Raw genomic sequence first — 27,655 nt, forward strand, 5'->3', positions numbered from 1 at the left:
GAATGCAATTTTCCTGCTTCTTGGCAGGAGGTTGGACTGAATAGCCCACCAGGTCTCTTTCAACTCTATGATTCTATGTTCTGTGCTGTATCTATATAAATAAAAATGTAATGTTCATTTGTGGGATTAACAGAACTCAAAAACCACTGGGCGAATTGACACCAAATTTGGACACAAGACACCTAACAACCCAACGTATGTCCTTCACTCAAAAAAATGATTTTGTCATTTGGGAGTTGTAGTTGCTGGGGTTTATAGTTCACCTACAATCAAAGAACATTCTGAACCCCACCATGATGGAATTGGGCCAAACCTCCCACAGAGAACCCCCATGTGGGCCACAGCAACGCGTGGCAGGGGACGGCTAGTAAAAGTAATAAATATGCTCCAGATCTTTCTTGAATTTAGTCAAGGGTTTCTCCTTGGTCAACATTGTCGATTTCTCCATCTCAGCTAATTCATATATAGTTTCATCAGCCACTATTCTTGTGTTGGTATATTTGCTTCTTTCCATCTCTGAGCATAAAGGATTCTTGCTATTGGAATCATATATAATAGTAATTCTCCATGTTTCTTTTCTAATTGGTCATTTAGTATCCCTAAAAAATACAATTCAGGTTTCAATGTCATTGTTACCTTCTTGCATCCAGTGTATCCCAGTTCAATATTTCTGGGCCTTTTGGTAAGACATTTTCCCAACATTTTCACGCATTTCCAACAACTTGGATCTATACATTATACATTCTTGTAGCTGCTCAAACATAAAAATTACACCCAGTTTTGCCAAAGAATACTTTCTGCTATATATTTCTTCAATGAGCTTTTCTTTGCCACTATTAAGCAGCCTCATCTTTCAGTATTTGGACAAAAAGAACCCACTAAGTGCACGTTTATAATTATAATAAAAGTGAATGTTTGTATGTGTGTATGTATGTGGCAGCTTTCTCATTGGTTGCCACTTTCACAGACCACTGCGATCAGCACGGGTGACGGACCTGGACTAAACTTGACACACATAACCCCCTTTACGTCCTGGTGCGGTTTGGGAGAGGCGGACCACGGATTATGGGATTTGTAGTACTTTAAAACACTTGGGCACCCACAGACCACTGTGGCTCCTACCAATGACAGATCAAGACCAAACTTGGCACGCAGAGCCCGCATGACTTACTCGACATCCTGGTTCGAATTGGGGAGGATAGAGCATGGATGATGGAACTTGAAGTACCTCCACAATTCCTGAGACCTCTGCAACCCTCATCCAATGACTGATCAAGACCAAACTTGGCACACAGAGCCCACATGACCCACTCTCCATCCTGATGCTGTTTGGAGGAGGATGGACCATGGACAAGGGGATTCACAGTACCTTCACTAATTTCCTAAGACCATTGAAAGCCACATAAATAACTGATAAAGACCAATTTTGGAACACAATGCCTACCTCTAATAACCCAGGCACCGCCGGGTCCCCAAGCTAGTATTCAATAAAACGTGGCTGTGCAGCAAGGGTGAATTCCAATGCTGCATCTTTGCAAACTTTCATTTCTCTCTTTAGTATGATTCCAGGAAACTGTGGTTTTTCTTGGCCTTATACTGAAATGGTGGTGATTCAAAGAGATACCTATGTTTACGTTTCCACAGCATTGGAAGAAATAAAAGAGGAAGGCAAAGTGGAGTTGAGCAGATCAATTTAATTAAGGGATTTCAAGCCTTTCTTCAGATTCACAGAAGTGAATGTGGCTGAGGATTTTGACCTGTAACTGCCAGTTCTCATCCCCACTACTTAGAATGACTAGTGCTGACAGGAGATGCATTAATCTGCAGCTCCCAAGCATCTTACTTTGTGAGTAACAAAGAACATATATTATCACACTGCTATTATTATTATTATTATTATTATTATTATCTGAAGACTCCTTTTTAAGGAATCATACAATTCCTATATAAAATTGGGACCTATAGAATTGCAAATGTTAAGCATTAAAGCCCTAAACGGTTCGGGCCCTGCCTATCTCTGCGATCGCATCTCCTTCCATGAACCGGCACGAGCTCCAAGATCTTCCAGGGAGGCCCTCCTCTCGGTCCCACTACCATTGGTGGGGACGAGAGAGAGGGCCTTCTCAGTGGTGGCCCCCCGCCTTTGGAATGCCCTTCCAAGGGAAATAAGACAGGCCCAATCCATCCCCTCCTTTCGTAAGAGTTTGAAGACCTGGTGGTTTCAACAAGCCTTTGAAAATTACCAGTTCTAACTCAGCCCTACATATTGTCGAATATGGCCATATTCTTCCTACCAATTACCCAGATCATTTCCTCTAATTGGCCCCGGAACGAACAGCCACAGACTCGTACCTAATATTATTGTTGCCTGCCATAGCATTGCACTTAATTCCCGGGGCCCCTAGAATTTTTGGGCTTGCACAAATCTTGGCCCGGCCTTTTAAATGTTTAAATTGCCTTGAACAGGCAGGATTACTTTTAATATATGTGTGTTATGGCGACAATTTTTATGCTTGTATTTTGTTTTGTTAATCTTATGGTTATGTTGTTTTTTTACTTTGTATGTTTTGTGATGTTACCTGGGAACCGCTCTGAGTCCCCTCGGGGAGATGGAGCGGTATATAAATAAAGTATTATTATTATTATTATTAGCATTAAAATATCCCAATGGTTGGAACTCAAACAAATTAAATGTGGGAAGGTTAGGTTAGAAGAAACTGTTTTGAAAGCATCTGCTTCCAAAAAAACCAAACAAAAAACGAAGGGAAGGTCTTATGGTGTATATAAGCTAATTCAATGCTTTTCTTTCTCAACCACAACTAAATGCAGTTCCATCTGTTCCCATAATTCACCACCTATCAGCCCAGTAGCAGTTATGAAAGGGAGAATTGCAAAAAAAAAAGTTACTTTGGTTCACTTGATATATAAAGCATGTGCCTTTTGATGGCTCATATGGTCTTTGCTGTAGGCCATCATCTGGTTCTACACAAAGCAGCCAGTCATATTGCCTGAAGCGAACACATACCCAAATCCAATGAAACAAGACTTCTATTCTGAGTCCTTCTTGACAAATGTTTATTTTTGTCCTGGAAAAGCAGAACCAAAAAAGTACAACATGCAGTAGTCTCTAATGCTAGAAAGGAGAACACATATTAGAACAATATATCAAGAAAGAAAACTTAGGCCCCTTCTACGCTGCCATATAAAATCCAGTTTATCTGTATTATACTTTATTATATGGCAATGTAGAATTGGATAATCAAAGCAGATAATATGGGTTATCTGCTTTGAATATATAGCAGTGAAGAAGGGACCTTAGTCTTTTCAATTAAAGCCTAGAAGTCTCTTTCTCAATGACAAAAAGTAAACACAACTCTTATTGCAAGTAGCTGAACTGAAATGAGAACATATTTAGGTTTCTGCATTAAATTAAGAAGGCTAAGGGACGTTGATTTGCATGTATTTGCATATCTAATAAGATGGCCAGAATATGAGGATTTTGTAGGTATTGTTGAACTGCAAGTCCCAGCATTCCTCATGACTGGGGCTTCTGGGACTGGCAGTTGAGGCCTGCATGCTTTCCACTCTCTTAAAGGCAAAAGAGTCATGTATTTATTAATTAACTTAATCGATTGCACATATGGCTTTTTAAATCAGATTTGATGTTCATTGGTTAGAAAGTGTTATTTCCTGTTTAATTGAAAGTATAGTTGCTTTACTCCAGTAACTTTGCATTTGTGGCTGCCACAAAAACTATGTTTTTATGATAGAATGAATTAGGAAATAATGGCATCTATATAAATAAAAATGTAATGTTCGTTTGTGGAATTAACAGAACACAAAAACCACTGGACGAATTGACACCAAATTTGGACACAAGACACCTAACAACCCAATGTATGTCCTTCACTCAAAAAAATTGATTTTGTCATTTGGGAGTTGTAGTTGCTGGGATTTATAGTTCACCTACAGTCAGAGCATTCTGAACCCCACCAACAATGGAATTGAACCAAACTTGGCACACGGTTCTCTCATGACCAACAGAAAATACTGGAAGGGTTTGGTGGGCAGTGTCTTTTGGTTTTGGGGTTGTAGTTCACCTACATCCGGAGATCACTGTGGACTCAAACAATGATGGATCTGGACCAAACTCTACACAAATACTCAATATGCCCAAATGTGAACACTGGTGGAGTTTGGGGACAATAGAATATTGACATTTGGGAGCTGTAGTTGCTGGGATTTGTAGTTTACCTACAATCACAGAGCATTCTGAACCCCACCAATGATATAATTGAGCCAAACCTCCCACACAGAACCCCCATGACAACCAGAGTGGGTCACAGCAATACGTGGCAGGGGACGGCTAGTTTATCAATAATAATAATAATAATAATCTTTATTTATACCTCACCACCATCTCCCCAATGGGGACTCAGGGCGGCTTACATGAGGCCAAGCCCAGACAACAAATTACAGCAAAATAAAACCAAAAACACAAGTAACACAGGATCAAAAATCATAGTGTGACAGTGTCACTTGAACACAATGGAGCCGTTTAGAAAGCTTTAAAAGGAAATAAAAACAAAACAAAGTATAACGTCACCTGATTGAACCTAAACACAAATGATAAGCACTATGTAACGAAATAGTGTTACACTATATAACATTGTCACCTGATTGAACCTAATCAATGATAAACACAAATGATAAACACAATGCAACAAAATATAACACTATGTAACAAAACACACATGTAATACAACATTTAACAACAAGGAACAATGGTGGCCTCCCAACTCCAGGGTTTTCTGAATGAAAGGGATTATCTAGTTCCATTTCAATCTGGTTTCAGCACTGGCCATGGAACAGAGATAGCGTTGGTCACCTCCACAGAGAGCTAGATGGAAGAGTCTATTCCTGTTGGTTCTTCTGGAGCTCTCAGCAGCTTTCAATATTTTTGGGTTGTTGTAGGTTTTTTCGGGCTATATGGCCATGTTCTAGAGGCATCCTCAGAGGTAGTGAGATCAATATTTTTATTTTATTTTATTTACTACACTTCAATGTTTTTATTTAATTTATTTAATTTCATTTAGCACACTTCTATCCCACCGTTTTCAGCCCAAAGTCGACTCAGGGAGGCATACAGACTGGCAACAACTAGATGGCGAACACACATAAATACATCGATTAAAACAGGTTAAATCACTTAATAAAAATCATATAAAAACAATTTAAAACATTGAGCATGGGATTCTTCTGGGCCGTCTTGCTGGGATAGGCCAGGAAGTCACTGAACCTTGCCCAGAAACTAATTGGCAACCAGTGGTGTGTAACCAGTCTGGCTGCTGTATTTTGAACCAGTTGGAGCTTCCGAACTTGGTACAAGGGTAGCCCCATGTAAAGCGCATTGCAGAAGTCCAACCTTAAGGTGAACAGTGCGTGCTCTACCATTTTCGGGTTCTTCAAATCTAGGAAGGAGCGCAGCTGGCAGATCTTCCAAAGGTGTTAGTAAGCACAACTGGGCTTTTTTGGTGGTGGCCTCTCTACTCTGGAACTCACTCCCCAAGGACATCAGGCATGCCCCAACTCTGGCAGTCTTTAGGAGGAGCCTGAAAACATGGTTGTTCCAGTGTGCCTTCCCAGAATAAGGAAACTCCCAGCAATATGTCCCTAAATGCACTTTATCAATGATCTAGGATTGTCTGCACACCCCTTTCCTCTCTGAAATTCTACCCTAGTTATATATTTAACCTGCTCATGCTCAGCATTTTTTTTAAATTAATTATTACATTTGGCCCAGCCATAGATTTTTAAGCATTGTTGTGCTATTGATAATGTTTACTGCTTGTTTTTGTTTATGAGTTTCATTTTATTGTTTTGTATTGCTGTTGTTGTTGTTTTTGCTGATGTATTGTGGGCTCGGCCTCATGTAAGCCGTACCGAGTCCCTTGGGGAGATGGTAGCAGGGTACAAATAAAGTTTTATTATTATTATTATTATTCATAGAATCAAAGAGTTGGAAGAGACCTCATGGGCCATCCAGTCCAACCCCCTGCCAAGAAGCAGGAATATTGCATTCAAATCACCCCTGACAGATGGCCATCCAGACTCTGTTTAAAAGCTTCCAAAGAAGGAGCCTTCACCACACTCCATGGCAGAGAGTTCCACTGCTGAACGGCTCTCACAGTCAGGAAGTTCTTCCTCGTGTTCAGATGGAATCTCCTCTCTTGTAGTTTGAAGCCATTGTTCCGCGTCCTAGTCTCCAAGGAAGCAGAAAACAAGATTGCTCCCTCCTCCCTGTGGCTTCCTCTCACATATTTATACATGGCTATCATATATCCTCTCAGCCTTCTCTTCTTCAGGCTAAACATGCCCAGCTCTTTAAGCCGCTCCTCATAGGGCTTGTTCTCCAGACCCTTGATCATTTTAGTCGCCCTCCTCTGGACACATTCCAGCTTGTCAATATCTCTCTTGAATTGTGGTGCCCAGTATTGGACACAATATTCCAGATGTGGTCTAACCAAAGCGGAATAGAGGGGTAGCATTACTTCCCTAGATCTAGACACTATGCTCCTATTGATTATAACTGACCATTGTTGCATCTTCCTGGGTTGACATTTGGAGAGACGGATCCAGGAGAATCCCAAGCTGCTGAGACAGTCTTCCAGGGGAAGACCCATCCAGGACTGGTTGACACAACTGATCTGGATTCGGTTTCAATTTGTTTTTCCACATCCAGTCCATTACCTTTTAGAATCATAAGAGTTGGAAGAGACCTCATGGGCCATCCAGTCCAACTCCATGCTGCCAAGAAGCAGGAAAATTGCATTCAAAGCACCCCCGACAGATGGCCATCCAGCCTCTGTTTAAAAGCTTCCAAAGAAGGAGCCTCCACCACACTCCAGGGCAGAGAGTTCCACTGCTGAACAGCTCTCACAGTCAGGAAGTTCTTCCTAATGTTCAGATGGAATCTCTTCCAGGCATTCATCCAGAGGAGACATGCTATCCTTAGCTGAAGTTGTTTTTGAAGGTATGGAGAAATATATTTGAATGAATATAATAAGAAACACAAACAAACAAACAGACAAAACACATTTTTGTGAAAAATGGAATACAAATGTCTGGTTGCTGATGACACGATAAATAAAACAAATAAGAAACACAAATGTCACATTTCGTAGCACGGCCTCAGAGCCTCCATTAACCACCACAACAAACCACAACAAACCCCATCCTGCAGGCCTGCAATAAGAGGCCAAAATGTGGCAGAAACAAACTTCACTTGATTAAAGTTTCTTTTCTCCCAGCTCAGTCTTTTCAATACTGGTATCTTAAAACGGCTACCACGCTGGTGTAGACACATCTTTCGCTTCTAAACCGCTTTCGCCCCTCCTTACCTGGATCCTTTCTCTGCCTCAGGGTTTGGTGTTTCCCGTTGCCATAGCAACCCCGCAGGCCTCGCCTCGCCCGTTGTGGCAACGCGCATGCGCACGGCCCGGATTTTCCTTAAAACAGATCTATTTCCTCCAAAATTTGCTTTTTTCCTCTCCGCTTTCTTTATTAACTCTTCCCCCTCTTCCCCCCAGACTCCAGGGGTGTTTAAAACAGCAAGGCTTATTGGGAAAAGGGGCTTAAACCCCTCGTTTAAGACTGGAAACGGAGAGAAGGCTTTGAGACGCCTCACCTGGCAGCGCCATCTTTGTTTTGAGGGAGGGGCGAGGAGGAGGGGGCGGGGCTAGGATGGAGGGGGCGGGGCTAGGAGAGAGCCAGCCAATGGGCGCACGCTTTCTCTCTCTCTCTCTCTCTCTCTCTCTCTCTGGCACACTAATATTGCAACATGATTAATACTATAATTAATATTTCTCTAGGGAGATACACATCCTGCATTCTGTAATGGAAGAAACCTCTGAGCATGGGCAGAGTGCAATTTCTCCCTGGCTCAAAGTGAGCCCAGCAATTGCACTCTGCACATGCTCAGAGGCTTCCCATCACCAAATGCCAAAACTGTGTGCATGGAGAGAATGGCACTCTGCACATGCTCAGAGCCATCCCATGACCAAATGCAAAAATTGTATGTATGGAGAAGATGGCACTCTGCACATGCTCAGAAGCTTCCCATTCCCAAGGCAAGCCCAGCAATTGCACTCTGCACATGCTCAGAGGCTTCCCATCCCCAAATGCCAAAAGTGTATGCATGGAGAAGATGGCACTCTGCACATGATCAGAGGCTTACCATTCCCAAATGCAAAAACTGTATGCATGGAGAAAGTGGCACTCTGCACGTGCTCAGAGGCTTCCCATTTCCAAAGTGAACCCAGCAATTGCACTCTGCACATGCTCAGAGGCTTCCCATCACCAAATGCCAAAAGTATATGCATGGTGAAAATTGCACTCTGCACATGCTCAGAGGTTTCCCATTCCCAAAGCGAGCCCAGTAATTGCACTCTACACATGCTCAGAGGCTTCCCATTCCCAAATGCCAAAAGTATATGCATGGAGAAAATGGCACTCTGCACATGCTCAGAGGCTTCCCATCCCCAAATGCAAAAAGTGTATGCATTGAGAAAGTGGCATTCTACACATGCTCAGAGACTTCCCATTCCCAAATGTCAAAAGTTTATGCATGGAGATGGCACTCTGCACATACTCAGAAGCTTCCCATTCCCAAAGCGAGCCCAGCAATTGCAGTCTACACATGCTCAGAGGCTTCCCATGACCAAATGCCAAAAGTGTATGCGTGGAGAAAGTGTCACTCTGCACATGCTCAGAGGCTTCCCATTCAGAAAGCGAGCCCAGCAATTGTACTCTGCACATGCTCAGAGGCTACCCATGATCAAATGCAAAAACTTTATGCATGGAGAAAATGGCACTCTGCACATGCTCAGAGACTTCCCATCACCAAATGCCGAAGTATATGCATGGAGAAAATGGCACTCTGCACATTCTCAGAGACATCCCATCACCAAATGCAAAAAGTGTGTGCATGGAGAACATGGCACTCTGCACATGCTCAGAGGCTTCCCATTCCCAAATGCAAAAAAATGTATGCATGGAGAAAATGGCACTCTGCACATGCTCAGAGGTTTCCTATTCCCAAGTCCCAAAAGTGTATGCATGGAGAAAATGGCACTCTGCACATGCTCAGAGGTTTCCTATTTCCAAGTCCCAAAAGTGTATGCATGGAGAAAATGGCACTCTGCACATGCTCAGAGGTTTCCTATTTCCAAGTCCCAAAAGTGTATGCATGGAGAAAATGGCACTCTGCACATGCTCAGAGGCTTCTCATCACCAAATGCAAAAAGTGCATGCATGGAGAAAATTGCTGGGTTGCTCTGAGATTTTCGGGCTGTATGATAATATTTCAATTGGCCACCTTGATTAGCATTTCCAGACAAAAATCAATCAGGGCCAGCTAACACCTCCCAACAAAGGATCCCCTGCCTAGGCAGAAAGCAGCCAGGCTTTGAAGCGGCAAGGCCATTCAATACTAATCAAGGTAGCCAATTGCTCTCTGTAATCAAGTAGAGAGAGGCCTAAATGTCTTAGCTGCCAAAGAAAAACGGGTGCAGTTTCTTCATGTGGCCACTTGATGGCAGCAAAGGACCGGAGATTGGAGCTGGGACAGAGTATCAAGGAGATGCAATTCCCAATATGTCCACTGGATGGCAATAAAAAGATCATCCATTAGGACACCATCACCTACTACTATCTGGGGATGATGGGGATTGTTGTTGGATCACAACTCCTCCATTGTGAAGGAACTCTGAAAGAGAAAAAGAAGGGAAAGTAAAAGAGAAAAGGAAAAGGAAGACAGGGACAGGGGGAAGAAAGAAAAAGAAAGAAGGAAAGAGAAAGGAGGGACAAAAGAAAAACAACAAAAAAAGAGGAAGATAGAGCTTTTGATATTCTTTGAATGCAACCTTTGCACTAGGTGTCTTTGCATCCCTTGTATTTGCATATTAAGTGTAATAACCTCCGGATCTACAAAACAGATGGCCTGCCAAGGTTGTGCAAGTGCAAAACAAATAGGGCAGTGGATATTTTCCCGTAAAAGACCGTTTGCAGAATAAATAATGGAGCAATAAAGTCCCCCCCCCCCACCCTGTCCCTTTTTGGCTTGGGATATTATTTATTTATGAAACATTATTTATTCAATGTTCTGATCCTTTGGGATTAGGGGAGAAAAGTTATTATATTTGGTTTACAACTAGCTTTTCCAAACTTTTTCCAAACTTTTTCCAAACTTTTTCCAAACTTTTTCCAAACTCCAAAAAGTTTCCTATTTGTCCTACAAAGAAATTCCCATTCGAGGAGGAAAACCGGAGATAGAGTGAAAAGAATCATGGAGTTAAAAGGGAACCGCAGAGGCCATCCAATCCAACCCTATTTATTATTATAATCAATGTCTCCTTATTAAAACTGTTAAAAGATTTTTCTAAAATATTTTGAATGTTAAAATATTACAAATATTACTATTATTTATACAGGAAGACACAATTAAAGCCTTCCCAATGGATGGCCATCTAACCTCAGCTTCCAAACCTCCATAAAGGCTCTCCTTGAATGCTAATCTAATTTAATGCAATCTCCCTTTTTGAACCTAATGGATGAAAAGTGAGACTAGTAGTGTTGCAAATCATTCTACCAAAGCAATGGTAGAATAGTGTTTTAAGACATTGTTCTGTCTGGAACATGTGACATTTGTCAGGCTCATTATTATTATAATGCATTATAATATATTACTAGCTGTGCCCTGCCACGCGTTGCTGTGGCCTATAGTAAAACTTATCAAAGTTGAGGTAGATATCTGGACTATTATGAAAGAGAGGTCCCTACCTATTCCTTCCCCCTTTTCCTCCCCCTTTCTCTCCTTTCTTCCTTCTCTCCCTCTTTCTTTCTTTCCTTCTTTCACTACTTGGTTTCATCCTTCTCTCTTTCCTTCATTCCCTCCCCCTTTCTTCCTTTGCCTTTCTTCCCTCCCTGTTTGCTTCCTTCTTTCACTTTTTATTTCCTTTTATTTCACCACCATCATAACAATAACAATAATGCAATGCATTGCCTCCGGGACCTGACACCTCTCCCATTCCCCCTAAAAGGGTCTCAGAGGAAGAATAATAGCATCATCATAATAGAAATAACAACCTTTACCCGCCACGTGTTGCTGTGGCCAATCTTCCCTCTTTCACTCCTTCTTTCCCTCCCTCCCTCCCTCCTTCCTTCCTTCCCATATTTCCTTCTCCTCTTCCTTCTCTATCTCTTTCCTTCCTTCCCCCTTTTTCTTTCTCTTCTGGTCTCTTTTCTTCCTTCTCTCTTTCCTTCTTTCCTTCCTTCCTCTTTCTCTACATCTTCGCCCTTCCTTCACTCCCTCTTTCCTTCCTTCGTTCCCTTTTTTCTTTCCTTCTCTCCTTCCTTCCTTCCCCCTTTTTCTTTCCCTCCCTCTGTCTCTCATTTCTTCCTTCTCTACCTCTTTCCTTCCATCCCCCTTTTTCTTTCTCTTCTGCTGTCTCTCTTTTCTTTCCTTCCATCTTTCCTTTTCTTTCCTTTTCTTCTTCCTTCTTTCTCTAACTTTCTTTCCTCCCCCTTTTTCTTTACCTCCCTTTCTCTTTCTTCCTTCTTTCCTACCTTCCTGTCTTTCCTGGATTTTGACAGGGCGGGAAGGGGCGGGGTGGGGTTTGGAGGTGGCATGAAGTAAAAGGAGGTAAGATTGGGGCAGGGGAATGATGGAGCATGGGGTTGCGTGTGTGTGTGGCGGTGGCGGGGGGAGTGATGGAGCGTGAGGTTGCGTGTGTGTGTGTGGCGGCGGGGGAGTGATGGAGCGTGGGGTTGCATGTGTGTGTGCGGCAGCGGGGGGAGTGATGGAGCGTAGGGTTGCGTGTGTGTGCGGCAGTGGGGGGAGTGATGGAGTGTGGGGTTGCGTGTGTGTGTGCGGCGGCGGCGGGGAGTTATGGAGCGTGGGGTTGTGTGTGTGCGTGTGGCAGGGGGTGTGTGTGTGCGGGAAGTGGCGCGGCGGGGCTTGGAGTGGGCATGGCTTCCGCAGAAGGAACGTTGGCCGGAAGGCTGTGTGCACGCGCCAGGGAACTTGCGGCTGGGCACCAATGTGCATGCTCAGTTGTTTTGCCGTTTTGTGAGTGTGTTGTTGTGTTGTTTTTCATTTTGAGTAGATATGTTTGTACCTTGTGGGTTGTGTTATGGGCATGGGAATTTTGGTTAAGTTTCGTTGGGTTTTTTGAGTTTTGTTGTTTTGCCGTTTTGTGAGTGTGTTGTTGTGTTGTTTTTTATTTTGAGTAGATATGTTTGTACCTTGTGGGTTGTGTTATGGGCATGGGAATTTTGGTTAAGTTTCGTTGGGTTTTTTGAGTTTTGTTGTTTTGCCGTTTTGTGAGTGTGTTGTTGTGTTGTTTTTCATTTTGAGTAGATATGTTTGTACCTTGTGGGTTGCGTTATGGGCATGGGAATTTTGGTGCAGTTTCGTTGGGGTTTTTTTAGAGTTTTGCTGTCCCGTTGAACCAATCTAACAGATTTATATATATAGATTGTTGCATTTGCATTATAGTGCATTGCCCCAGAGTTGCCCGACTTTGCATTTTCTTTGTGGCTCTTTCTTTCCTTCCTCATATACCCTTTCTTTCTTTTTTCCTTCTTTTCTTGCTTTCCCTCATAAACCTTCCTTCCTTCCTTCCTTCCTTCCTTTCTCCCTCCTTCCTTCCTTTCCTTTCTTTCTCTTCCTTTCTCTTTCTTTCTCCCCTCCCTTTCTTTTCCCTTATCTTTCTCTTCTCTTATTTTCTCTTCCTTCCTTCCTTCCTTCCTTCCTTCCTCTTCCTTTTTCTTTCTTTCTCCCCTTCTTTTTAAATGGCTCTTTCCTTCTTTCCACTGTTTCTCGCATATACCTTTTCTTTCTTTTTTCCTTCTTCCCTCTCTTTCCCTCTCTTTCCCTCATACACCTCCCTCCCTCCCTCCCTTCTTTCCTTCCTTCCTTCCTTCCTTCCTTCCTTCCTTCCTTCCTTCCTTCCTCCTTCCCTTCTTTCCTTTCCTTTCCCTTCCTGGCATCCCGGGGAGGCCAAATCTGCGCTCCTCCAAACCGCGGATATGGAAACCCCTCGGGCCCCCGTATCCGCGAGATGACGGATCGGCTCCATTTTGATGCCCTATTTTTCCTAACTAAATTCTAACACTATCTGCTATCTCGCTTTTTGTATTTCGGGTCCCTACGCTTGGGGAATATCCTTTTGAATTTTAAAAATATTATTTTAAAGAGAACAGCTGATTGTCAAAAGCCAAGCCTCGCTGTTGCTGCGCTGCCGCCGCTCTCGCCATTCCTTCGTCCTTCTGAAGCCCCCTGCCCTGGGGACTTGATGCGGTCACCCCATGAGGCTTCCAGGGAGCAGACTGGTCACTGGGTTTCTGTCCTTGGAAGGAGCTGTAGTTTTCCAAGGACCAAGGACTAGCTTCAATCTCAGTGCTGCAGGACTCCAACTTTGGCTCAGTGGAAACCACCAAGTTCCTCTTTGTGACTTTTTGACTCTCTGCCATGTTCTTTGGACTTCATTTTTCGTCATGAACTTGCCTTCACCCATGAAATTCCTAGGATGAACTCATATTGTGTTATGATCAAAATGACCTTTTATCAATTGCTCTAGTGGGTGGAGGGGGGTGTCTAAATATGATTTTCTTACGATTCCTATATGTATTTCCCCATGCCTCTGACCCTTTTTGCCTCTTTCCCTTTCCTTGGAGGAAGTTGCCCTGCCTCTGGAAATAGCGATCAGCAATCATGAAAGAACTCTTATCTTAGGACATATTTGCATGGAAAATAGAACAGAAAAATCCTTTTTGCCTTTGGAGTTGGGCCATCAAAAGGGGATTTTCGCCTAGCAAACATCTAATCACATAACAATGGGGGGAAGACGACCCTCAAAAAGTTCCTTCTCCCCAAAACCTGTTTTTCTCTCAAACTTCTCCACAAAGAACTTCCACCTCTCCCTTTGTGTCCTATCTGATGGCGACAGGAAAACCTGGATTTCTTTGACATTTGTTTATTGCCTCCACTCATGAAAACAATAGGTTGGCTTGGCTGGCAAGATCCTCACCCGGATCTTGCTAAGCCGCAGGGACGTTTTTTCTATAATCCTCTCAAGAAACACATTGTTCTCATTCGTCCCGCCTTCCTCCCTCCTGATTTGCTGAAGCGCTGAGGCGGTGGGAACCTTCCTATTAGCTCTGATGCTCTGCAACTGCTTGGTGATTGGTCCGGGTGCCGGGAAGTGGACGAGCCTCCTCCCCAGCTGTTAACGCTTCAGCCAATCACAACGAAGACCGGCCGGGGGGCGGGAGAGGGAGATTTGAACCACACAACTCTGTATTTCTATAAAAATAGCGTTTATTTCTGTAACCACATGCTCTGCTTGGCGAATGATTGCTGCATTGCATCCTTTTCAGCTGAATCGCAAATAAAATATCTCGGTGGCGCTTCTTCAACTTGGGTGAGACTTTTTCTGGGAAATCAGGGAAATAAATATTGCTTAAAATCAGGCTTCTCTTTGCTCGCCAAAGTAGCGTTCCCTCTTTGGTGGGTCCGCAGGGTCTCTCCTTCTGGGGCAGACCCTCCTAAAGTTCCTAGTGACTTCAGACCCATCTTGTTGTGTTTCTAATAATAATAATAATAATAAAGTCCTAGACACTTGGGAAGTGTCCGACGTGTGATCCAATACAACAGCCAGCAAAGTGTCTGCTGTGGACTCATCTTGTTGTGTTTCAAATAATAATAATAATAATAATAATAATAATAATAATAATAATTTATTTCTATTCCACTCTATCTCCCGAGAGCACTCAGAGTGGATTACGACATACACAGATAGGCAAACATTCAGTGCCTTTAATACAGTGGTTTGTGGATCAAACCGAAAAACATCCAGGCATCCTTTGACCTTTATAGATTGAGATCAGCAGCCGGAGATGAGTATCAAAGTTAATCTACCAAAATAAAGTGAGAAGAGGAATCAAAAGGGGAATGGCTCAACGAGAGGAAGGACTTGTGTGACTTCCTGGCTCAAGACGGGAATGCGCTCTTCTGCAAATACAGACAGAAACAAGGAAAGGAGCGCAGCAAAGGGGATTTTTGTTTGCTAACAACAGCATGGGAATCCTCTTCCAAGGATTGATAACCATGTGAATCATTAACCGTCCGATCAATTCGTGCACGAATCCCCGGGAAAGGCTAAGCAGAGGGACACAACCGTCATGGATCTTTGGAGCGTTTTCTTATTTCTGACCTTTTGTGGGGAAAGTTGGACTCAGGAGCAAACGTAAGTCCACTTTTCACTGTAATGTATTTACCTTCCCTGCAAATTGCATTCAATGCTTTACGACACACCTTCTCCTTCTGTCTTTTCCTTCTTCCTTGGGATGCTATGACTGGATTTGTGTCATTTGAACACATTGCTTCATATTCTTACCATTAGATACGAGGGTTGAATGAAAAGTAATGCCTCCACCTTCGTAACTCCTCAACGGATGGCAATACTGGTATGCAGTAGGTACTGGCTTGTTCAGTAGACTCTCCTCTACAGTTCCATTTTGGCAGGAAGCCTTAGCATTGAACGGTTGTGTTGTTAAAGTGCAAAGTATGGAACCCTGTGCAGACAGGAGGGCGACTAAAATGATCAAGGATCTGGAGAACAAGCCCTATGAGGAGCGGCTTTAGGAGCTGGGCATGTTTAGCCTGAAGAAGAGAAGGCTGAGGGGAGATATGATAGCCATGTATAAATATGTGAAAGGAAGCCACAGGGAGGAGGAGGGAGCAAGCTTGTTTTCTGCTGCCCTGGAGACTAGGACACGAAACAATGGCTTCAAACTACAAGAGAGGAGATTCCATCTGAACATGAGGAAGAACTTCCTGACTGTGAGAGCCGTTCAGCAGTGGAACTCTCTGCCCCGGAGTGTGGTGGAGGCTCCTTTTTTGGAAGCTTTTAAACAGAGGCTGGATGGCCATCTGTCAGGGTTGATTTGAATGCAACATTCCTGCTTCTTGGCAGGGGGTTGGACTAGATGGCCCATGAGGTCTCTTCCAACTCTTTGGTTCTATGATTCTATGACAGTTGGTCAATGCGACTTAAGCAATACATACGGAAGGTACTGGCTTGTTCAGTAGACTCTCCTCTACAGTTCCATTTTAGCGGGATCCTTAGCATTGAACGGTTGTATTGTTAAAGTGCGAAGTATGGAAGCCTGCACAGACGGTAGGTCAATGCGACCTAAGCAACGCAAATGGCAGGTACTGGCTTGTTCAGTAGACTCTCCTCTACAGTTCCATTTTAGTGGGATCCTTAGAATTGAACGGTTGTGTTGTTAAAGTGCAAAGTATGGAACCCTGCGCAGTCAGTCAATGCGACTTAAGCAATGTGTAGTCATTGAATTCTTGGCAGCAGAAAGTGTCACCTCAAAGGAGATTCATCCGAGAATGCAAGCTGTTTATGGTGATTGTGTTGATATGTCGTTGGGCGAGTAAGTTTATAGATGTTGAGGTGGGAAAGAGTTAGACGTCACGTCCTGTGACAGCAACCACTGAGTTTCACAAGCAAAAGATTGCCAGATTGATTCAGGACGATCGTTGTATCACTCAGAGAGAAATTTCAAGCATAATTAGCATTTCACATTATTGCTTTGCTTGGCTGTCGGAAGATCTGTGCACGATGGGTACCCAAGATGAGAGAACTATGAGATGCTGGTTGTGGAAACAGAATGTCGACTTCTTCCCTGACGGCTTCAGAAAACTTGTTCATAGTTGGCAAAAATGTATCCAATTGTCTGGTGATTATGTGGAAAAGCAAATAGTGGTAGTTAAAGAGCACCTTCTATGGCAGTTTTTCTCAACCTGGGGGCCGGGACCCCTGGAGGGGTCGCGAGGGGGTGTCAGAAGAGGGATCACGAAAGACCACCAGAAAAAACAGTATTTTCTGTTGGTCACGGAGGTTCTGTGTGGGAGGTCTGGCCCAATTCTATCATTGGTGGGGTTTAGAATGCTCTTTGATTGTAGGTGAACTATAAATCCCAGCAACTACAACTCCCAAATGTCAAGGTCTATTTTCCCCAAACTCCACCAGTGTTTACATTCGGGCATATTGAGAATTCATGCCAAGTTTGGTCCAGATCCATCATTGTTTGAGTCCACAGTGCTCTCTGGAGGTAGGTAAACTACAACTCGCAAAACTCAAGGTCAATGCCCACCAAACCCTTCCAGTATTTTATGTTGGTCACGGGAGTTCTGTGTGCCAAGTTTGATTCAATTCCATCATTGGTGGAGTTTGGAATGCTCTTTGATTGTAGGTGAACTATAAATCCTAGAACTACAACTCCCATAGGACAAAATCAATACCCTCCCCCAATCCCACCAGTATTCAAATTTGGGTGTATTGGGTGTTTGTGCCAAATTTGGTCCAGTGTATGAAAATACATCCTGCATATCAGATGTTTACATTACGATTCATAAAAGCAGCAAAATGACAGTTACGAAGTAGCAATGCAACTAATTTATGGTTGGGAGTCACCATAACACGAGGAAGTGTATTAAGGGGTCGTGGCATTAGGAAGGTTGAGAACCACTGTTCTAAGGATCATTTCTGCGTTTGATTTATTAAAATATTCCCACCCAAACCCAAGCAACGAAGGTGGAGGCATTACTTTTCATTCAACCCTCATAGAACCAATTAGGAAATGACATTAATAACTCAGGAACAATAACCACGGTGTCATCACCTGCGTGCCTTTCTCCTGTTGCAGGTACGTCATTACGGCCCCCAAATACCTCCGAGTCGCAGCCTCCGAAACGGTGGTGGTCCAAGCCTTTGGCTATTCGGAGGCCTTTCCGGTGACCGTGTCTCTCAAGAGCTTCCCGGATAAACAGACCACGTTTGCTTCTGGCCGCACCGAGTTGACGCCGAACTTGTTCCAAGGCTCTGTCACTTTAACGGTAGGTAATAACGCTGAGGGTGCAGACTGAAGGAGGTCCACATTTCTTCAAGTCTCACACACCGTCGAATCGAATACCATATTTATTCGAATCTAATGCTCACCTATTTAGGTTAAGTGACCTTGCCAAGATTGGGGTGCACATTATTCGTGTCATACGGTCCTCTTAGTGCGGAGCCAAAGCAATGTGGAATGGGTTAAAGAAGCGTTATACTGTACAGAAAAACCAGAAGAGAGTTTCTCATCCGGTCTCAGCCACTGATTCCGAGTTTTAGCCTGCCACTTTTGGACTCTTGCTTGCTGAGGTGCTCCTACGAGTATCTCTGTAGATCTTAGGAAGCTGTTTCTTGATTTAAGGTGTTGGCTTGCTGGCTGACATCCAAACAGAGGATGGGCTAGAGATGTCAATGACTTGGTCCTTTCGTTACTGGCTGAGTGGGCAACATGGGTGGCTTTTTATTATGAAAAATGAATTAAATTTATTTATTTATTTGTCATGTCAGGGCAACCAGTTAATTGTATTACATTTCTAACAGAACAAAACAAACAAACAGACAGACAAAATACAAAATTTGCGAGTTTGGTAGTTGATTAAATGTCCTTTGACCAGTATCTGGCCACTTGGAGTGCCTCTGGTGTTGCCACAAGAAGGTCCTCCATCGTGCATGTGGCAGGGCTCAGGTTGCATTGCAGCAGGTGTTCAGTGGTTTGCTCCTCTCCACACTCGCATGTAGTGGATTCCACTTTGTGGCCCCATTTCTTGAGGTTGGCTCTGCATCTTGTGGTGCCAGAGCGCAGTCTGTTCACCACCTTCCAAGTCGCCCAGTCTTCTGTGTGCCCAGGGGGGAGTCTGTCACTTGGTATCAACTATTGATTGAGGTTCTGGGTTTGAGCCTGCCACTTTTGGACTCTTGCTTGCTGGGGTGTTTCAGCGAGTGTCTCTGTAGATTTTAGAAAACTATTTCTTGATTTAAGTCGTTGACGTGCTGGCTGATATCCAAACAAGGGATGAGCTGGAGATGTCACTGCCTTGGTCCTTTCCCTATTGGCTGCTACTTTCCGGCAGATGTCAGGTGGTGCAATACTGGCTAGACAGTGTAATTTCTCCAGTGGTGTAGGGCGCAGACACCCCGTGTCACATTAAGAGCCACATCCACTGTTTTAGCATGGTGAGATGTGTTCCACACTGGGCATGCATACTCAGCAGAAGAGTAGCACAGCGCAAGGGCAGATGTCTTCACTGTGTCTGGTTGTGATCCCCAGGTTGTGCCAGTCAGCTTTCGTATGATATTGTTTCTAGTGCCCACTTTTTGCTTGCTGAGGAGTTCCTACGAGTAGATGTTAGGAAACTGTTTCTTGATTTAAGGTGTTGGCTTGCTGGCTGATACCCAAACAGAGGATGGGCTGGAGATGTTAATGCCTTGGTCCTTTCATTACTGGCTGAGTGGGCAACATGGGTGGCTTTTTATTATGAAACATGAATTAAATGTTTATAACTAAAGGATGTATTGAAGATCAAGGTATAAACAAAGGAAATGTATATACTATATAGATCATAATACCAATAACGTGGCTTAGAAATGTAGTTACAAAGGTTTAGAGCAGGCATGGGCAAACTTCTCCCTCCAGATGTTTTGGACTCCAACTCCCACAATTACTAACAGCCTACCGGTGTTCCTGCGAGTATCTCTGTAGATCTTGTAAAACTATTTCTTAGAATCATAGAGTTGGAAGAGACCTCATGGGCCATCCAGTCCAACCCCATTTGGCCAAGAAGCAGGAAAATTGCATTCAAATCACCCCTGACAGATGGCCATCCAGCCTCTGTTTAAAAGCCTCCAAAGAAGGAGCCTCCACCACAATCTGGGGCAGAGAGTTCCACTGCTGAACAGCTCTTACAATCAGGAAGTTCTTCCTAATGTTCAGATGGAATCTCCTTTCTTGTAGTTTGAAATCATTCTTCCTTTGCGTCCTAGTCTCCAAGGCAGCAGAAAACAAGCTTGCTCCCTCCTCCCTATGACTTCCTCTCGTGTATTTATACATGGCTATCATCATGTCTCCTCTCAGACTTCTCTTCTTCAGGGTAAACATGCCCAGCTCTTCAAGCTGCTCCTCATAGGGCTTGTTCTCCAGACCCTTGATCATTTTAGTCTCCCTCTTCTGGACACATTCCAGCTTCTCAATATCTCTCTTCAATTGCAGTGCCCAGAATTGGACACAATATTCCAGATGTGGTCTAACCAAGGCGGAATAGAGCATGACTTCCCTAGATCTAGACACTAGACTCCTATTGATGCATGCCAAAATCCCATTGGGTTTTTTTGCAGCAGCATGACATTGTTGGCTCATGTTTAACTTGTTGTGCACGAGGACTCCAAGATCTTTTTCACACGTACTGCTCTCGAGCCAGGCATCGTCCCCCATTCTGTATCTTGTAAAACTATTTCTTTATTTAAGGCGTTGATATGCTGGCTGATATCCAAACAGAGGACGGACCTGTTCAGCGCCTTTGAAGTTGCCCAGTCTTCTGTGTGCCCAAGAGGAAGGCCTTAGTATTTGGTAAACAACATATAGGAAGCATCAGGTGTTTGGCCCATATCCTCCTACTGATGTGGCATTCCCACTACTGAAATAGTTCTTCCTTCTGCATTACAATGGCACATTGTGTCATTTGCAGCCCTCTATTTACCAAGCTGGTGCCAAGCTTGAGAAAGCCCAGGGCTGCACCAAGGAGAGGGTAGTTTCGCCACATTTATGACCCTCAATGCTCTTCTATGTTGCAACCAAATTCGAAACCTGTTCTGTTCCTGGTTTGAAAGCTTTGCTCCTGTTTAACTGTGTGGTCCTTGCTTTGAAAGTAGTTGTTCTACTCCAGAAACGTTGTTCTTTTGGCTGCCACAAACTATGTTGACTTGGCTGAGACTCAATGAGGAGATATCCATGGCAAAACCATAGCAAAATGCACTATAGCAGGATGCATAATAATAATAATAATAATAATAATAAATAAAAATATAGCAGTTTGTTGGTCAAGGAAATGAATGTGTTGTTTGTTTGTTTGTTTACAATATTTATATTCCACTCTTCTCAGGGCAGATCACAATGCACATATACATGGCAAATATTCAATGCCATAGACACACAACATATATATAGACAGGCACACAGAGGCTATTTAACTTTCCAGCTTCATGAGGGCATGCTTTGAATTCTGGCCACCGGGGGAGCTGTTGCTTCACCGTCCACCTGTTGTTTTGTTTTGTTTTGTTTTGTTTTGTTTTTGTCATGTCAGGAGTGACTTGAGAAACTGCAAGTCGCTTCTGGTGTGAGAGAATTGGCCGTCTGCAAGGATGTTGTCCAGGGGACGTTGCCCGGATGTTTTGATGTTTTGCCATCCTTGTGGGAGGCTTCTCTCATGTCCCCGCTTGGAGAGCTGGAGCTGATAGAGGGAGCTCACCCGCCTCTCCCTGGATTCAAACCTGCGACCTGTCCGTCTTCAGTCCTGCCAGCACAGGGGTTTAACCCACTACACCACTTGTGACACTGATGGAGTACTTCCTCATTCTTTTGCATGCTGCTGGAGAGTTTTATGGCATCATAAATTAGTTAAGTTAGCCTCCCCGCATAAGCGGTACCTAAATTTCCTACTTGACAGCAAGCTAGACTAATGGCCGGAAGCTCACTCTGACGCTACTGTCCACTTATGACACCGATGGAGTACTTCCTCATTCTTTTGCATGCTGCTGGAGAGTTTTATGGCATCATAAATTAGTTAAATTAGCCTCCTCGCATAAGCGGTACCTAAATTTCCTACTTGACAGCAAGCTAGACAAATGGCCGGAAGCTCACTCTGACCCTACCGTCCACTTGTGACACCGATGGAGTACTTCCTCATTCTTTTGCATGCTTCTGGAGAGTTTTATGGCATCATAAATTAGTTAAATTAGCCTCCCCACATAAGCGGTACCTAAATTTCCTACTTGACAGCAAGCTAGACAAAGGCTGGAAGCTCACTCTGACCCTACCATCCACTTGTGACACTGATGGAGTACTTCCTCATTCTTTTGCATGCTGCTGGAGAATTTTATGGCATCGTAAATTAGTTACCCCCGCATAAGCAGTACCTAAATTTCCTACTTGACAGAGGCAACTGTCTTTCAGGCTGCAAAGGTCGACAGCAAGCTAGACAAATGGCTGGAAGCGCACTCTGACCCTACCGTCCACTTGTGACATCGATAGAGTACTTGCTCATTCTTTTGCATTCTGCTGGGTTTTATGGCGTCGTAAATTAGTTAAATTAGCCTCCCTGCATAAGCGGTACCTAAATTTTCTACTTGACAGAGGCAACTGTCTTTCAGGCTGCAAAGGTCGACAGCTAGCTAGACAAATGGCCGGAAGCTCACTCTGACCCTACCGTCCACTTGTGACACCGATGGAGTACTTCCTCATTCTTTTGCATGCTGCTGGAGAGTTTTATGACATCGTAAATTACTTAAATTAGCCTCCCCGCATAAGCGGTACCTAAGTTTCCTACTTGACAGAGGCAACTGTCTTTCAGGCTGCAAAGGTTGACAGCAAGCTAGACAAATGGCTGGAAGCTCACTCCAACCTGGGCTGGCTTTGAACTCATAACCTTTTGGTCATGCAGCTGACTCCCAACCAGCTCTGCCACAACCTGGTCCTTGTTGTTGTTGTTGTTACTATTCCACTATGCAATGATTTTTGATCCTGGATTATAAATGCAATTTCCTAATTGGTTCTATCATAAACAACATGGACAAAGTATATTAAACTGAAAAAACTTTATTTTGCTCTAGTTTTTCAATGAATCTCACAATATCGAGGAAGTGTTGGTCTTTCCAAACATGCCCTATATCCCAGGATCTGATCCCAGGTTTTCTGTTTATCCCAGATTATCAGGCAGTGCGGACTCATGCTCGTATAATCCACATTAAAGCAGAAAACCAGGGATCGGATCCTGGGATATAGGGCTTGTCTGGAAGGGCCTTATGTAAACATGACTTTTGTATCCATGCTTTCGTTTCTAGCTCCAGCCAAAGGACTTGACCAGCAGAGACCCACAGAATCCAATCCAATATGTATATTTGGAAGCTGTTTCCCCACATTTTACGAAAGAGAAGAAAATGCCGGTTTCCTATGACAATGGGTTCCTCTTCGTCCAGACGGACAAACCGATTTACACTCCAGATCAGAGAGGTAAAGGCTTTCCCATTTAATAGCTGCTGCTCCGAATTGTTGCTGCGATGTGATTTATAGTTTTGTGAAGATCCCATTGTTCATTTAGACCAGTGTTTCTCAACCTTCCCAATGCCGCGACCCCTTAATACAGTTCCTCATTTGTGGTGACCCCCAACCATAACATTATTTTCGTTGCTTCTTCAGAACTGTTATTTTGCTCCTGTTATGAATCGTCAGGTAAATATGGGATATTTTGATTCATTGGACCACATTTGGCACAAATACCCTATACGCCCAAATGTCAATACTCGTGGGGTTGGGGAGAGATTGATTTTGTCATTTGGGAGTTGCAGTTGCTGGGATTTATAGTTCACCTACAACCAAAGAGCATTCTGAACTCCACCAATGATGGAAATGAACCAAACTTGGCACACAGAACTCCCATGAGCAACAGAAAATACTGGAAGGGTTTGGTGGGCATTGACCTTGAGTTTGGGAGTTGTAGTTCACCTACATCCAGAGAGCACTGTGGACTCAAACAATGATGGATCTGGGCCAAACTTGGCACACAGAACTCCCATGATCAACAGAAAATATTGTTGGTATTTTTCAAGAAAATACTGGGTTTGGTGGACATTGACCCTGAGTTTGGGAGTTGTAGTTCACCTACATCCAGAGAGCAGTGTGGACTCAAATAATGATGGATCTGGACCAAACTTGGCACAAATACTCAATATTCCCAAATGTAAACACTGGTGGAGTTTGGGGAAAATACACTTTGACATTTGGGAGTTGTAGTTGCTGGGATTTATAGTTCACCCACAATCAAAGAGCATTCTGTACTCCACCAATGATGGAATGGGACCAAACTTGTCACACAGAACTCCCATGACCAAGAGAATACACTGGAAGATTTTGGTGGGCAATGACCTTGAGTTTGGGAGTTGTAGTTCACCTACATCCAGAGAGCACTGTGGACTCAAACAATGATGGATCTGGACCAAACTTGGTACAAATACTCAATACCCAAATGTGAACACTGGTGGAGTTGGGTGAAAACAGACCTTTACATTTGGGAGTTGTAGTTGCTGCAATTTATAGTTCACCTACAATCAAAGGGCATTCTGAACTCCACCAACGATAGAATTGGACCAAACTTCCCACACAGAACCCCCAGGACCAAAATATATTGTTTTCTGGTTCGCTTTGGCACCCCTCTGACACCCCCTCGCGACCCCCCCCCCCATGGTCCCAACCCCCAGGTTGAGAAATGCTGAGCTAGATAGTCCTCAGTTGAAAGAATGTAAGATGATGTTGCATTTCTTTGCATTAATGCAATACCTTTTTGTGTGTAAATTATTATCCCTGCAGTAAAAGTCCGGGTGTATTCTCTGAATGAAGAACTGAGGCCAGCTCGAAGAGCAGCCACCCTGACCTTTGTGGTAAGTCCAGCCGAATGAATGGAAACAAAATGCAAAACTATGGTGCTGGAGGCTTTCATGGCTGGAATCACTGGGTTGCTGTGAGTTTTCTGGACTGTCTGACCATGTTCCAGAAGCATTCTCTCCTGGTGTTTCACCCACATCTATGGAAGGAATCCTAAAAGTTATGATGTTTAATTGATTGTTATAATGCTATTGTTTTAATTGTTTTTAACCGTTTTATGATGTTTTAAGCATCGAAATTTTGCTATTGTGAACTGCTCTGAGTCGCCCAAGGGCTGAGAAGAGCGGTATACAAATATAGTAAATAAATGAATGAATGAATAAATAAAAGTTGTGAAAAATGTTGGAAACGAGGCAAGTGGTGTTTATATATCTGTGGAATAATGTCCAGGGTGGGAGAAAGAACTCTTGTCTGTTGGTGGCAAGTGTGAATGTTGCCATTGGCCACCTTGATTAGCATTGAATAGCCTTGCAGCTTCAGAGCCTGGCTACTTCCTGCCTGGGGAATCCTTCATTGGAAGGTGATAGCTGGCCCTGATTGTTGGAAAAAATATACTTTTTATCCAGTATTGCACCACCTGATATCCGATAGCAGCTAGCAGTGAAAGGACAAAGTCAGTGACATGTCTGGTCCAATTCGCTTCTAACACAATAAATAAATAAATAGTTATTACCTGCCTATTATTATTATTATTATTATTATTATTATTATTATCATCATCATAATCATTATTACTATTATTCCTGTTATTGATGTATTTGACTACGTTGTGTCCCACTTTGAGCCAAAAAGAGAGGCAGATAATAAATAAAATGTATTATTATTAAAAATTAACAAGCCCCTTTTCGCTCCTGTTTAGGATCCAGAAGGAGTAGAAGTGGATATAATAAAGGAAGAAGACGTCACTGGCATTATATCTTTCCCCGACTTCAAAATTCCTCCGTATCCTAAGTAAGCATATTCTTAAAAATGCAAAATAAAATCGTTGACATGTTTGGCAATCAGCAAATATACGGTATACTGCCGGCTTACAATATTGACAGGACATTTGTTTGGTTAATCATATAATAATAATCTATATAAAAATGTTCTGTTCGTTTGTGGGGACCTCATAACTCAAAAACAATGGAATGAAATGACACCAAATTTGGCCACACGATGCTTACTGACCCAAGGAGTGACCATCACACATAATTCCTCCCAAAAAAACAGCAGAAAGGACTTAAAACCCCAAAAAGCTAAATGTATAATCCTGTGTAGTCCTTTGCTGTCCTCTGGTGGACACATCGAGCATTGCGCCCTCTTGTTATTCTGACCCTCCATTGAAGCCTATGGGGCATCTCTCTGCCTGGGACTCCTATGTGTTGTCCTTTGCCGCCCTCTGGTGGACACCTGGAGCCTTGCACTCCCTTGTTATTCTGCCCATCCATTGAAGCCTATGGGGCATCTCTCTGCCCAGGACTCCTATGTGTAATCCTTTGCCGCCCTCTGGTGGACACATCGAGCATTGCGCCCTCTTGTTATCCTCCATTGAAGCCTATGGGGCATCTCTCTGCCCTGGACTCCTATGTGTCATCCTTTGCTGCCATCTGGTGGAAACATCGAGCATTGCACCCTCTTGGCGTAATGTTATTTATTTATTTATTTATTGCATTTATTGACCGCCCCTCTCAGCCCGAAGGCGACTCGGGGCGGTGAACAACAACAAAGAAGACAGTGTACAGCGGGTCTAGACATACAAAACAGACCAATACAACACAACATATACTTAAACTAAAAATCCGCTTCGTCAAGTCCTGGGGTCATAGCCAAAATTCGCAGTCCTAATTCATTCCAGTGTCAATTAACTATACTTAGTTGAAGGCCTGCTCAAAGAGCCATGTTTTTAGGCCCCTACGGAAGGCCATCAAGGAGGGCGCCTGTCTAACTTCAACCGGGAGAGTGTTCCACAGCCGGGGGGCTGTTAGTTTGTGGGATTAACATAACTCCAAAACCGCTGGACGAATTAACACCAAATTTGGATGCAATATACCTATCAGGCCAACAAGTGACCATCACTCATAAAAACACTGAAAAACACAGCAGAAGGGACTTAAAAAGCCAAAAAACAAAAATAACATTACAACACATGCGCAAAACCACACATATATATGCAAACACACATATGTTGCAGGTTCAAATCTGGGGAGCGGCATGAGCTCCCACTGTTAGCCCCAGCTTCTGCCAACCTAAAAGTTCTAAAACATGCAAATGTGAGTAGATCAAAGGGTACCGTTCCATGCAGTCATGCTGGCCACATGACCTTGGAGGTGTCTACGGACAATGCCAGCTCTTCAGCTGAGAAATGGAGATGAGCACCACCCACCAGAATCGGACATGACTAGACTTCATGTCAAGGGAAAACCTTTACCTACACAAATATATACACACACAAAGCACATATGCACAGACTGGGCCACAGCGACACGTGGCAGGGGACAGCTAGTGTATATAAATAAAAATGTAATGTTCGTTTATGGGATTAACGTAACTCCAAAACCATTGGATGAGTGGACACCAAATTTGGACACAAGACACCTCTCAGGCCAATGAGTGACCAATCACTCATAAAAACATTGGAAAACATAGCGGAAGAGACTTAAAAAGCCAAAAAACCAAAATTTACATTACAACGCATGTGCAAAACCACAGACACACACACACACACACACACACACACATATATATATGCATATATATATTTGCATATATATATATGCAAAAACACATATATTCACATAGGTAAAAGTAGTTTTCCCCTGACATTCAGTTGTGTCCAACTCTGGGGGTTGGTGCTCATCTCCATATGTGTATATACACATATACACAAATATATACACACACATATGCACACACAAAATACATATACACAGACGGCCACAGTAATGCGTGGCAGGGGACAACTAGTAATAATAATAATAATAATAATAATAATAATAACAACAATAATTTAAGAATGTTTGCTTTCTCATCCACTCCAGCCCCCTTCTTTCTGCCAGCC

At 43.3% G+C, this 27,655-nt stretch overlaps 2 protein-coding genes across 2 annotated transcripts in view; one reads left to right on the top strand and one right to left on the bottom strand.

The window, feature by feature from the left end:
• CNTRL (centriolin) overlaps window positions 1-7,706 on the bottom strand; it is a 73,621-nt gene extending 65,915 nt beyond the window's left edge. The window contains exon 1 of the mRNA XM_067471845.1: window positions 7,401-7,706. The gene's annotated coding sequence lies outside the window, so the exon portion shown is untranslated. The remainder of the gene's footprint in view (window positions 1-7,400) is intronic.
• Window positions 7,707-15,038: 7,332 nt separating this feature from the next.
• C5 (complement C5) overlaps window positions 15,039-27,655 on the top strand; it is a 64,351-nt gene continuing 51,734 nt past the window's right edge. The window contains exons 1-5 of the mRNA XM_067471850.1: window positions 15,039-15,308; window positions 17,782-17,971; window positions 23,019-23,187; window positions 24,541-24,611; window positions 25,475-25,566. Of these exons, the coding sequence (XP_067327951.1) occupies window positions 15,244-15,308; window positions 17,782-17,971; window positions 23,019-23,187; window positions 24,541-24,611; window positions 25,475-25,566 (587 nt within the window). The 5' untranslated portion in view covers window positions 15,039-15,243. The remainder of the gene's footprint in view (window positions 15,309-17,781; window positions 17,972-23,018; window positions 23,188-24,540; window positions 24,612-25,474; window positions 25,567-27,655) is intronic.

Source organism: Anolis sagrei, chromosome 11 (assembly GCF_037176765.1).
Source record: "Anolis sagrei isolate rAnoSag1 chromosome 11, rAnoSag1.mat, whole genome shotgun sequence".
NCBI classification, from domain to species: Eukaryota; Metazoa; Chordata; class Lepidosauria; order Squamata; family Dactyloidae; genus Anolis; species Anolis sagrei.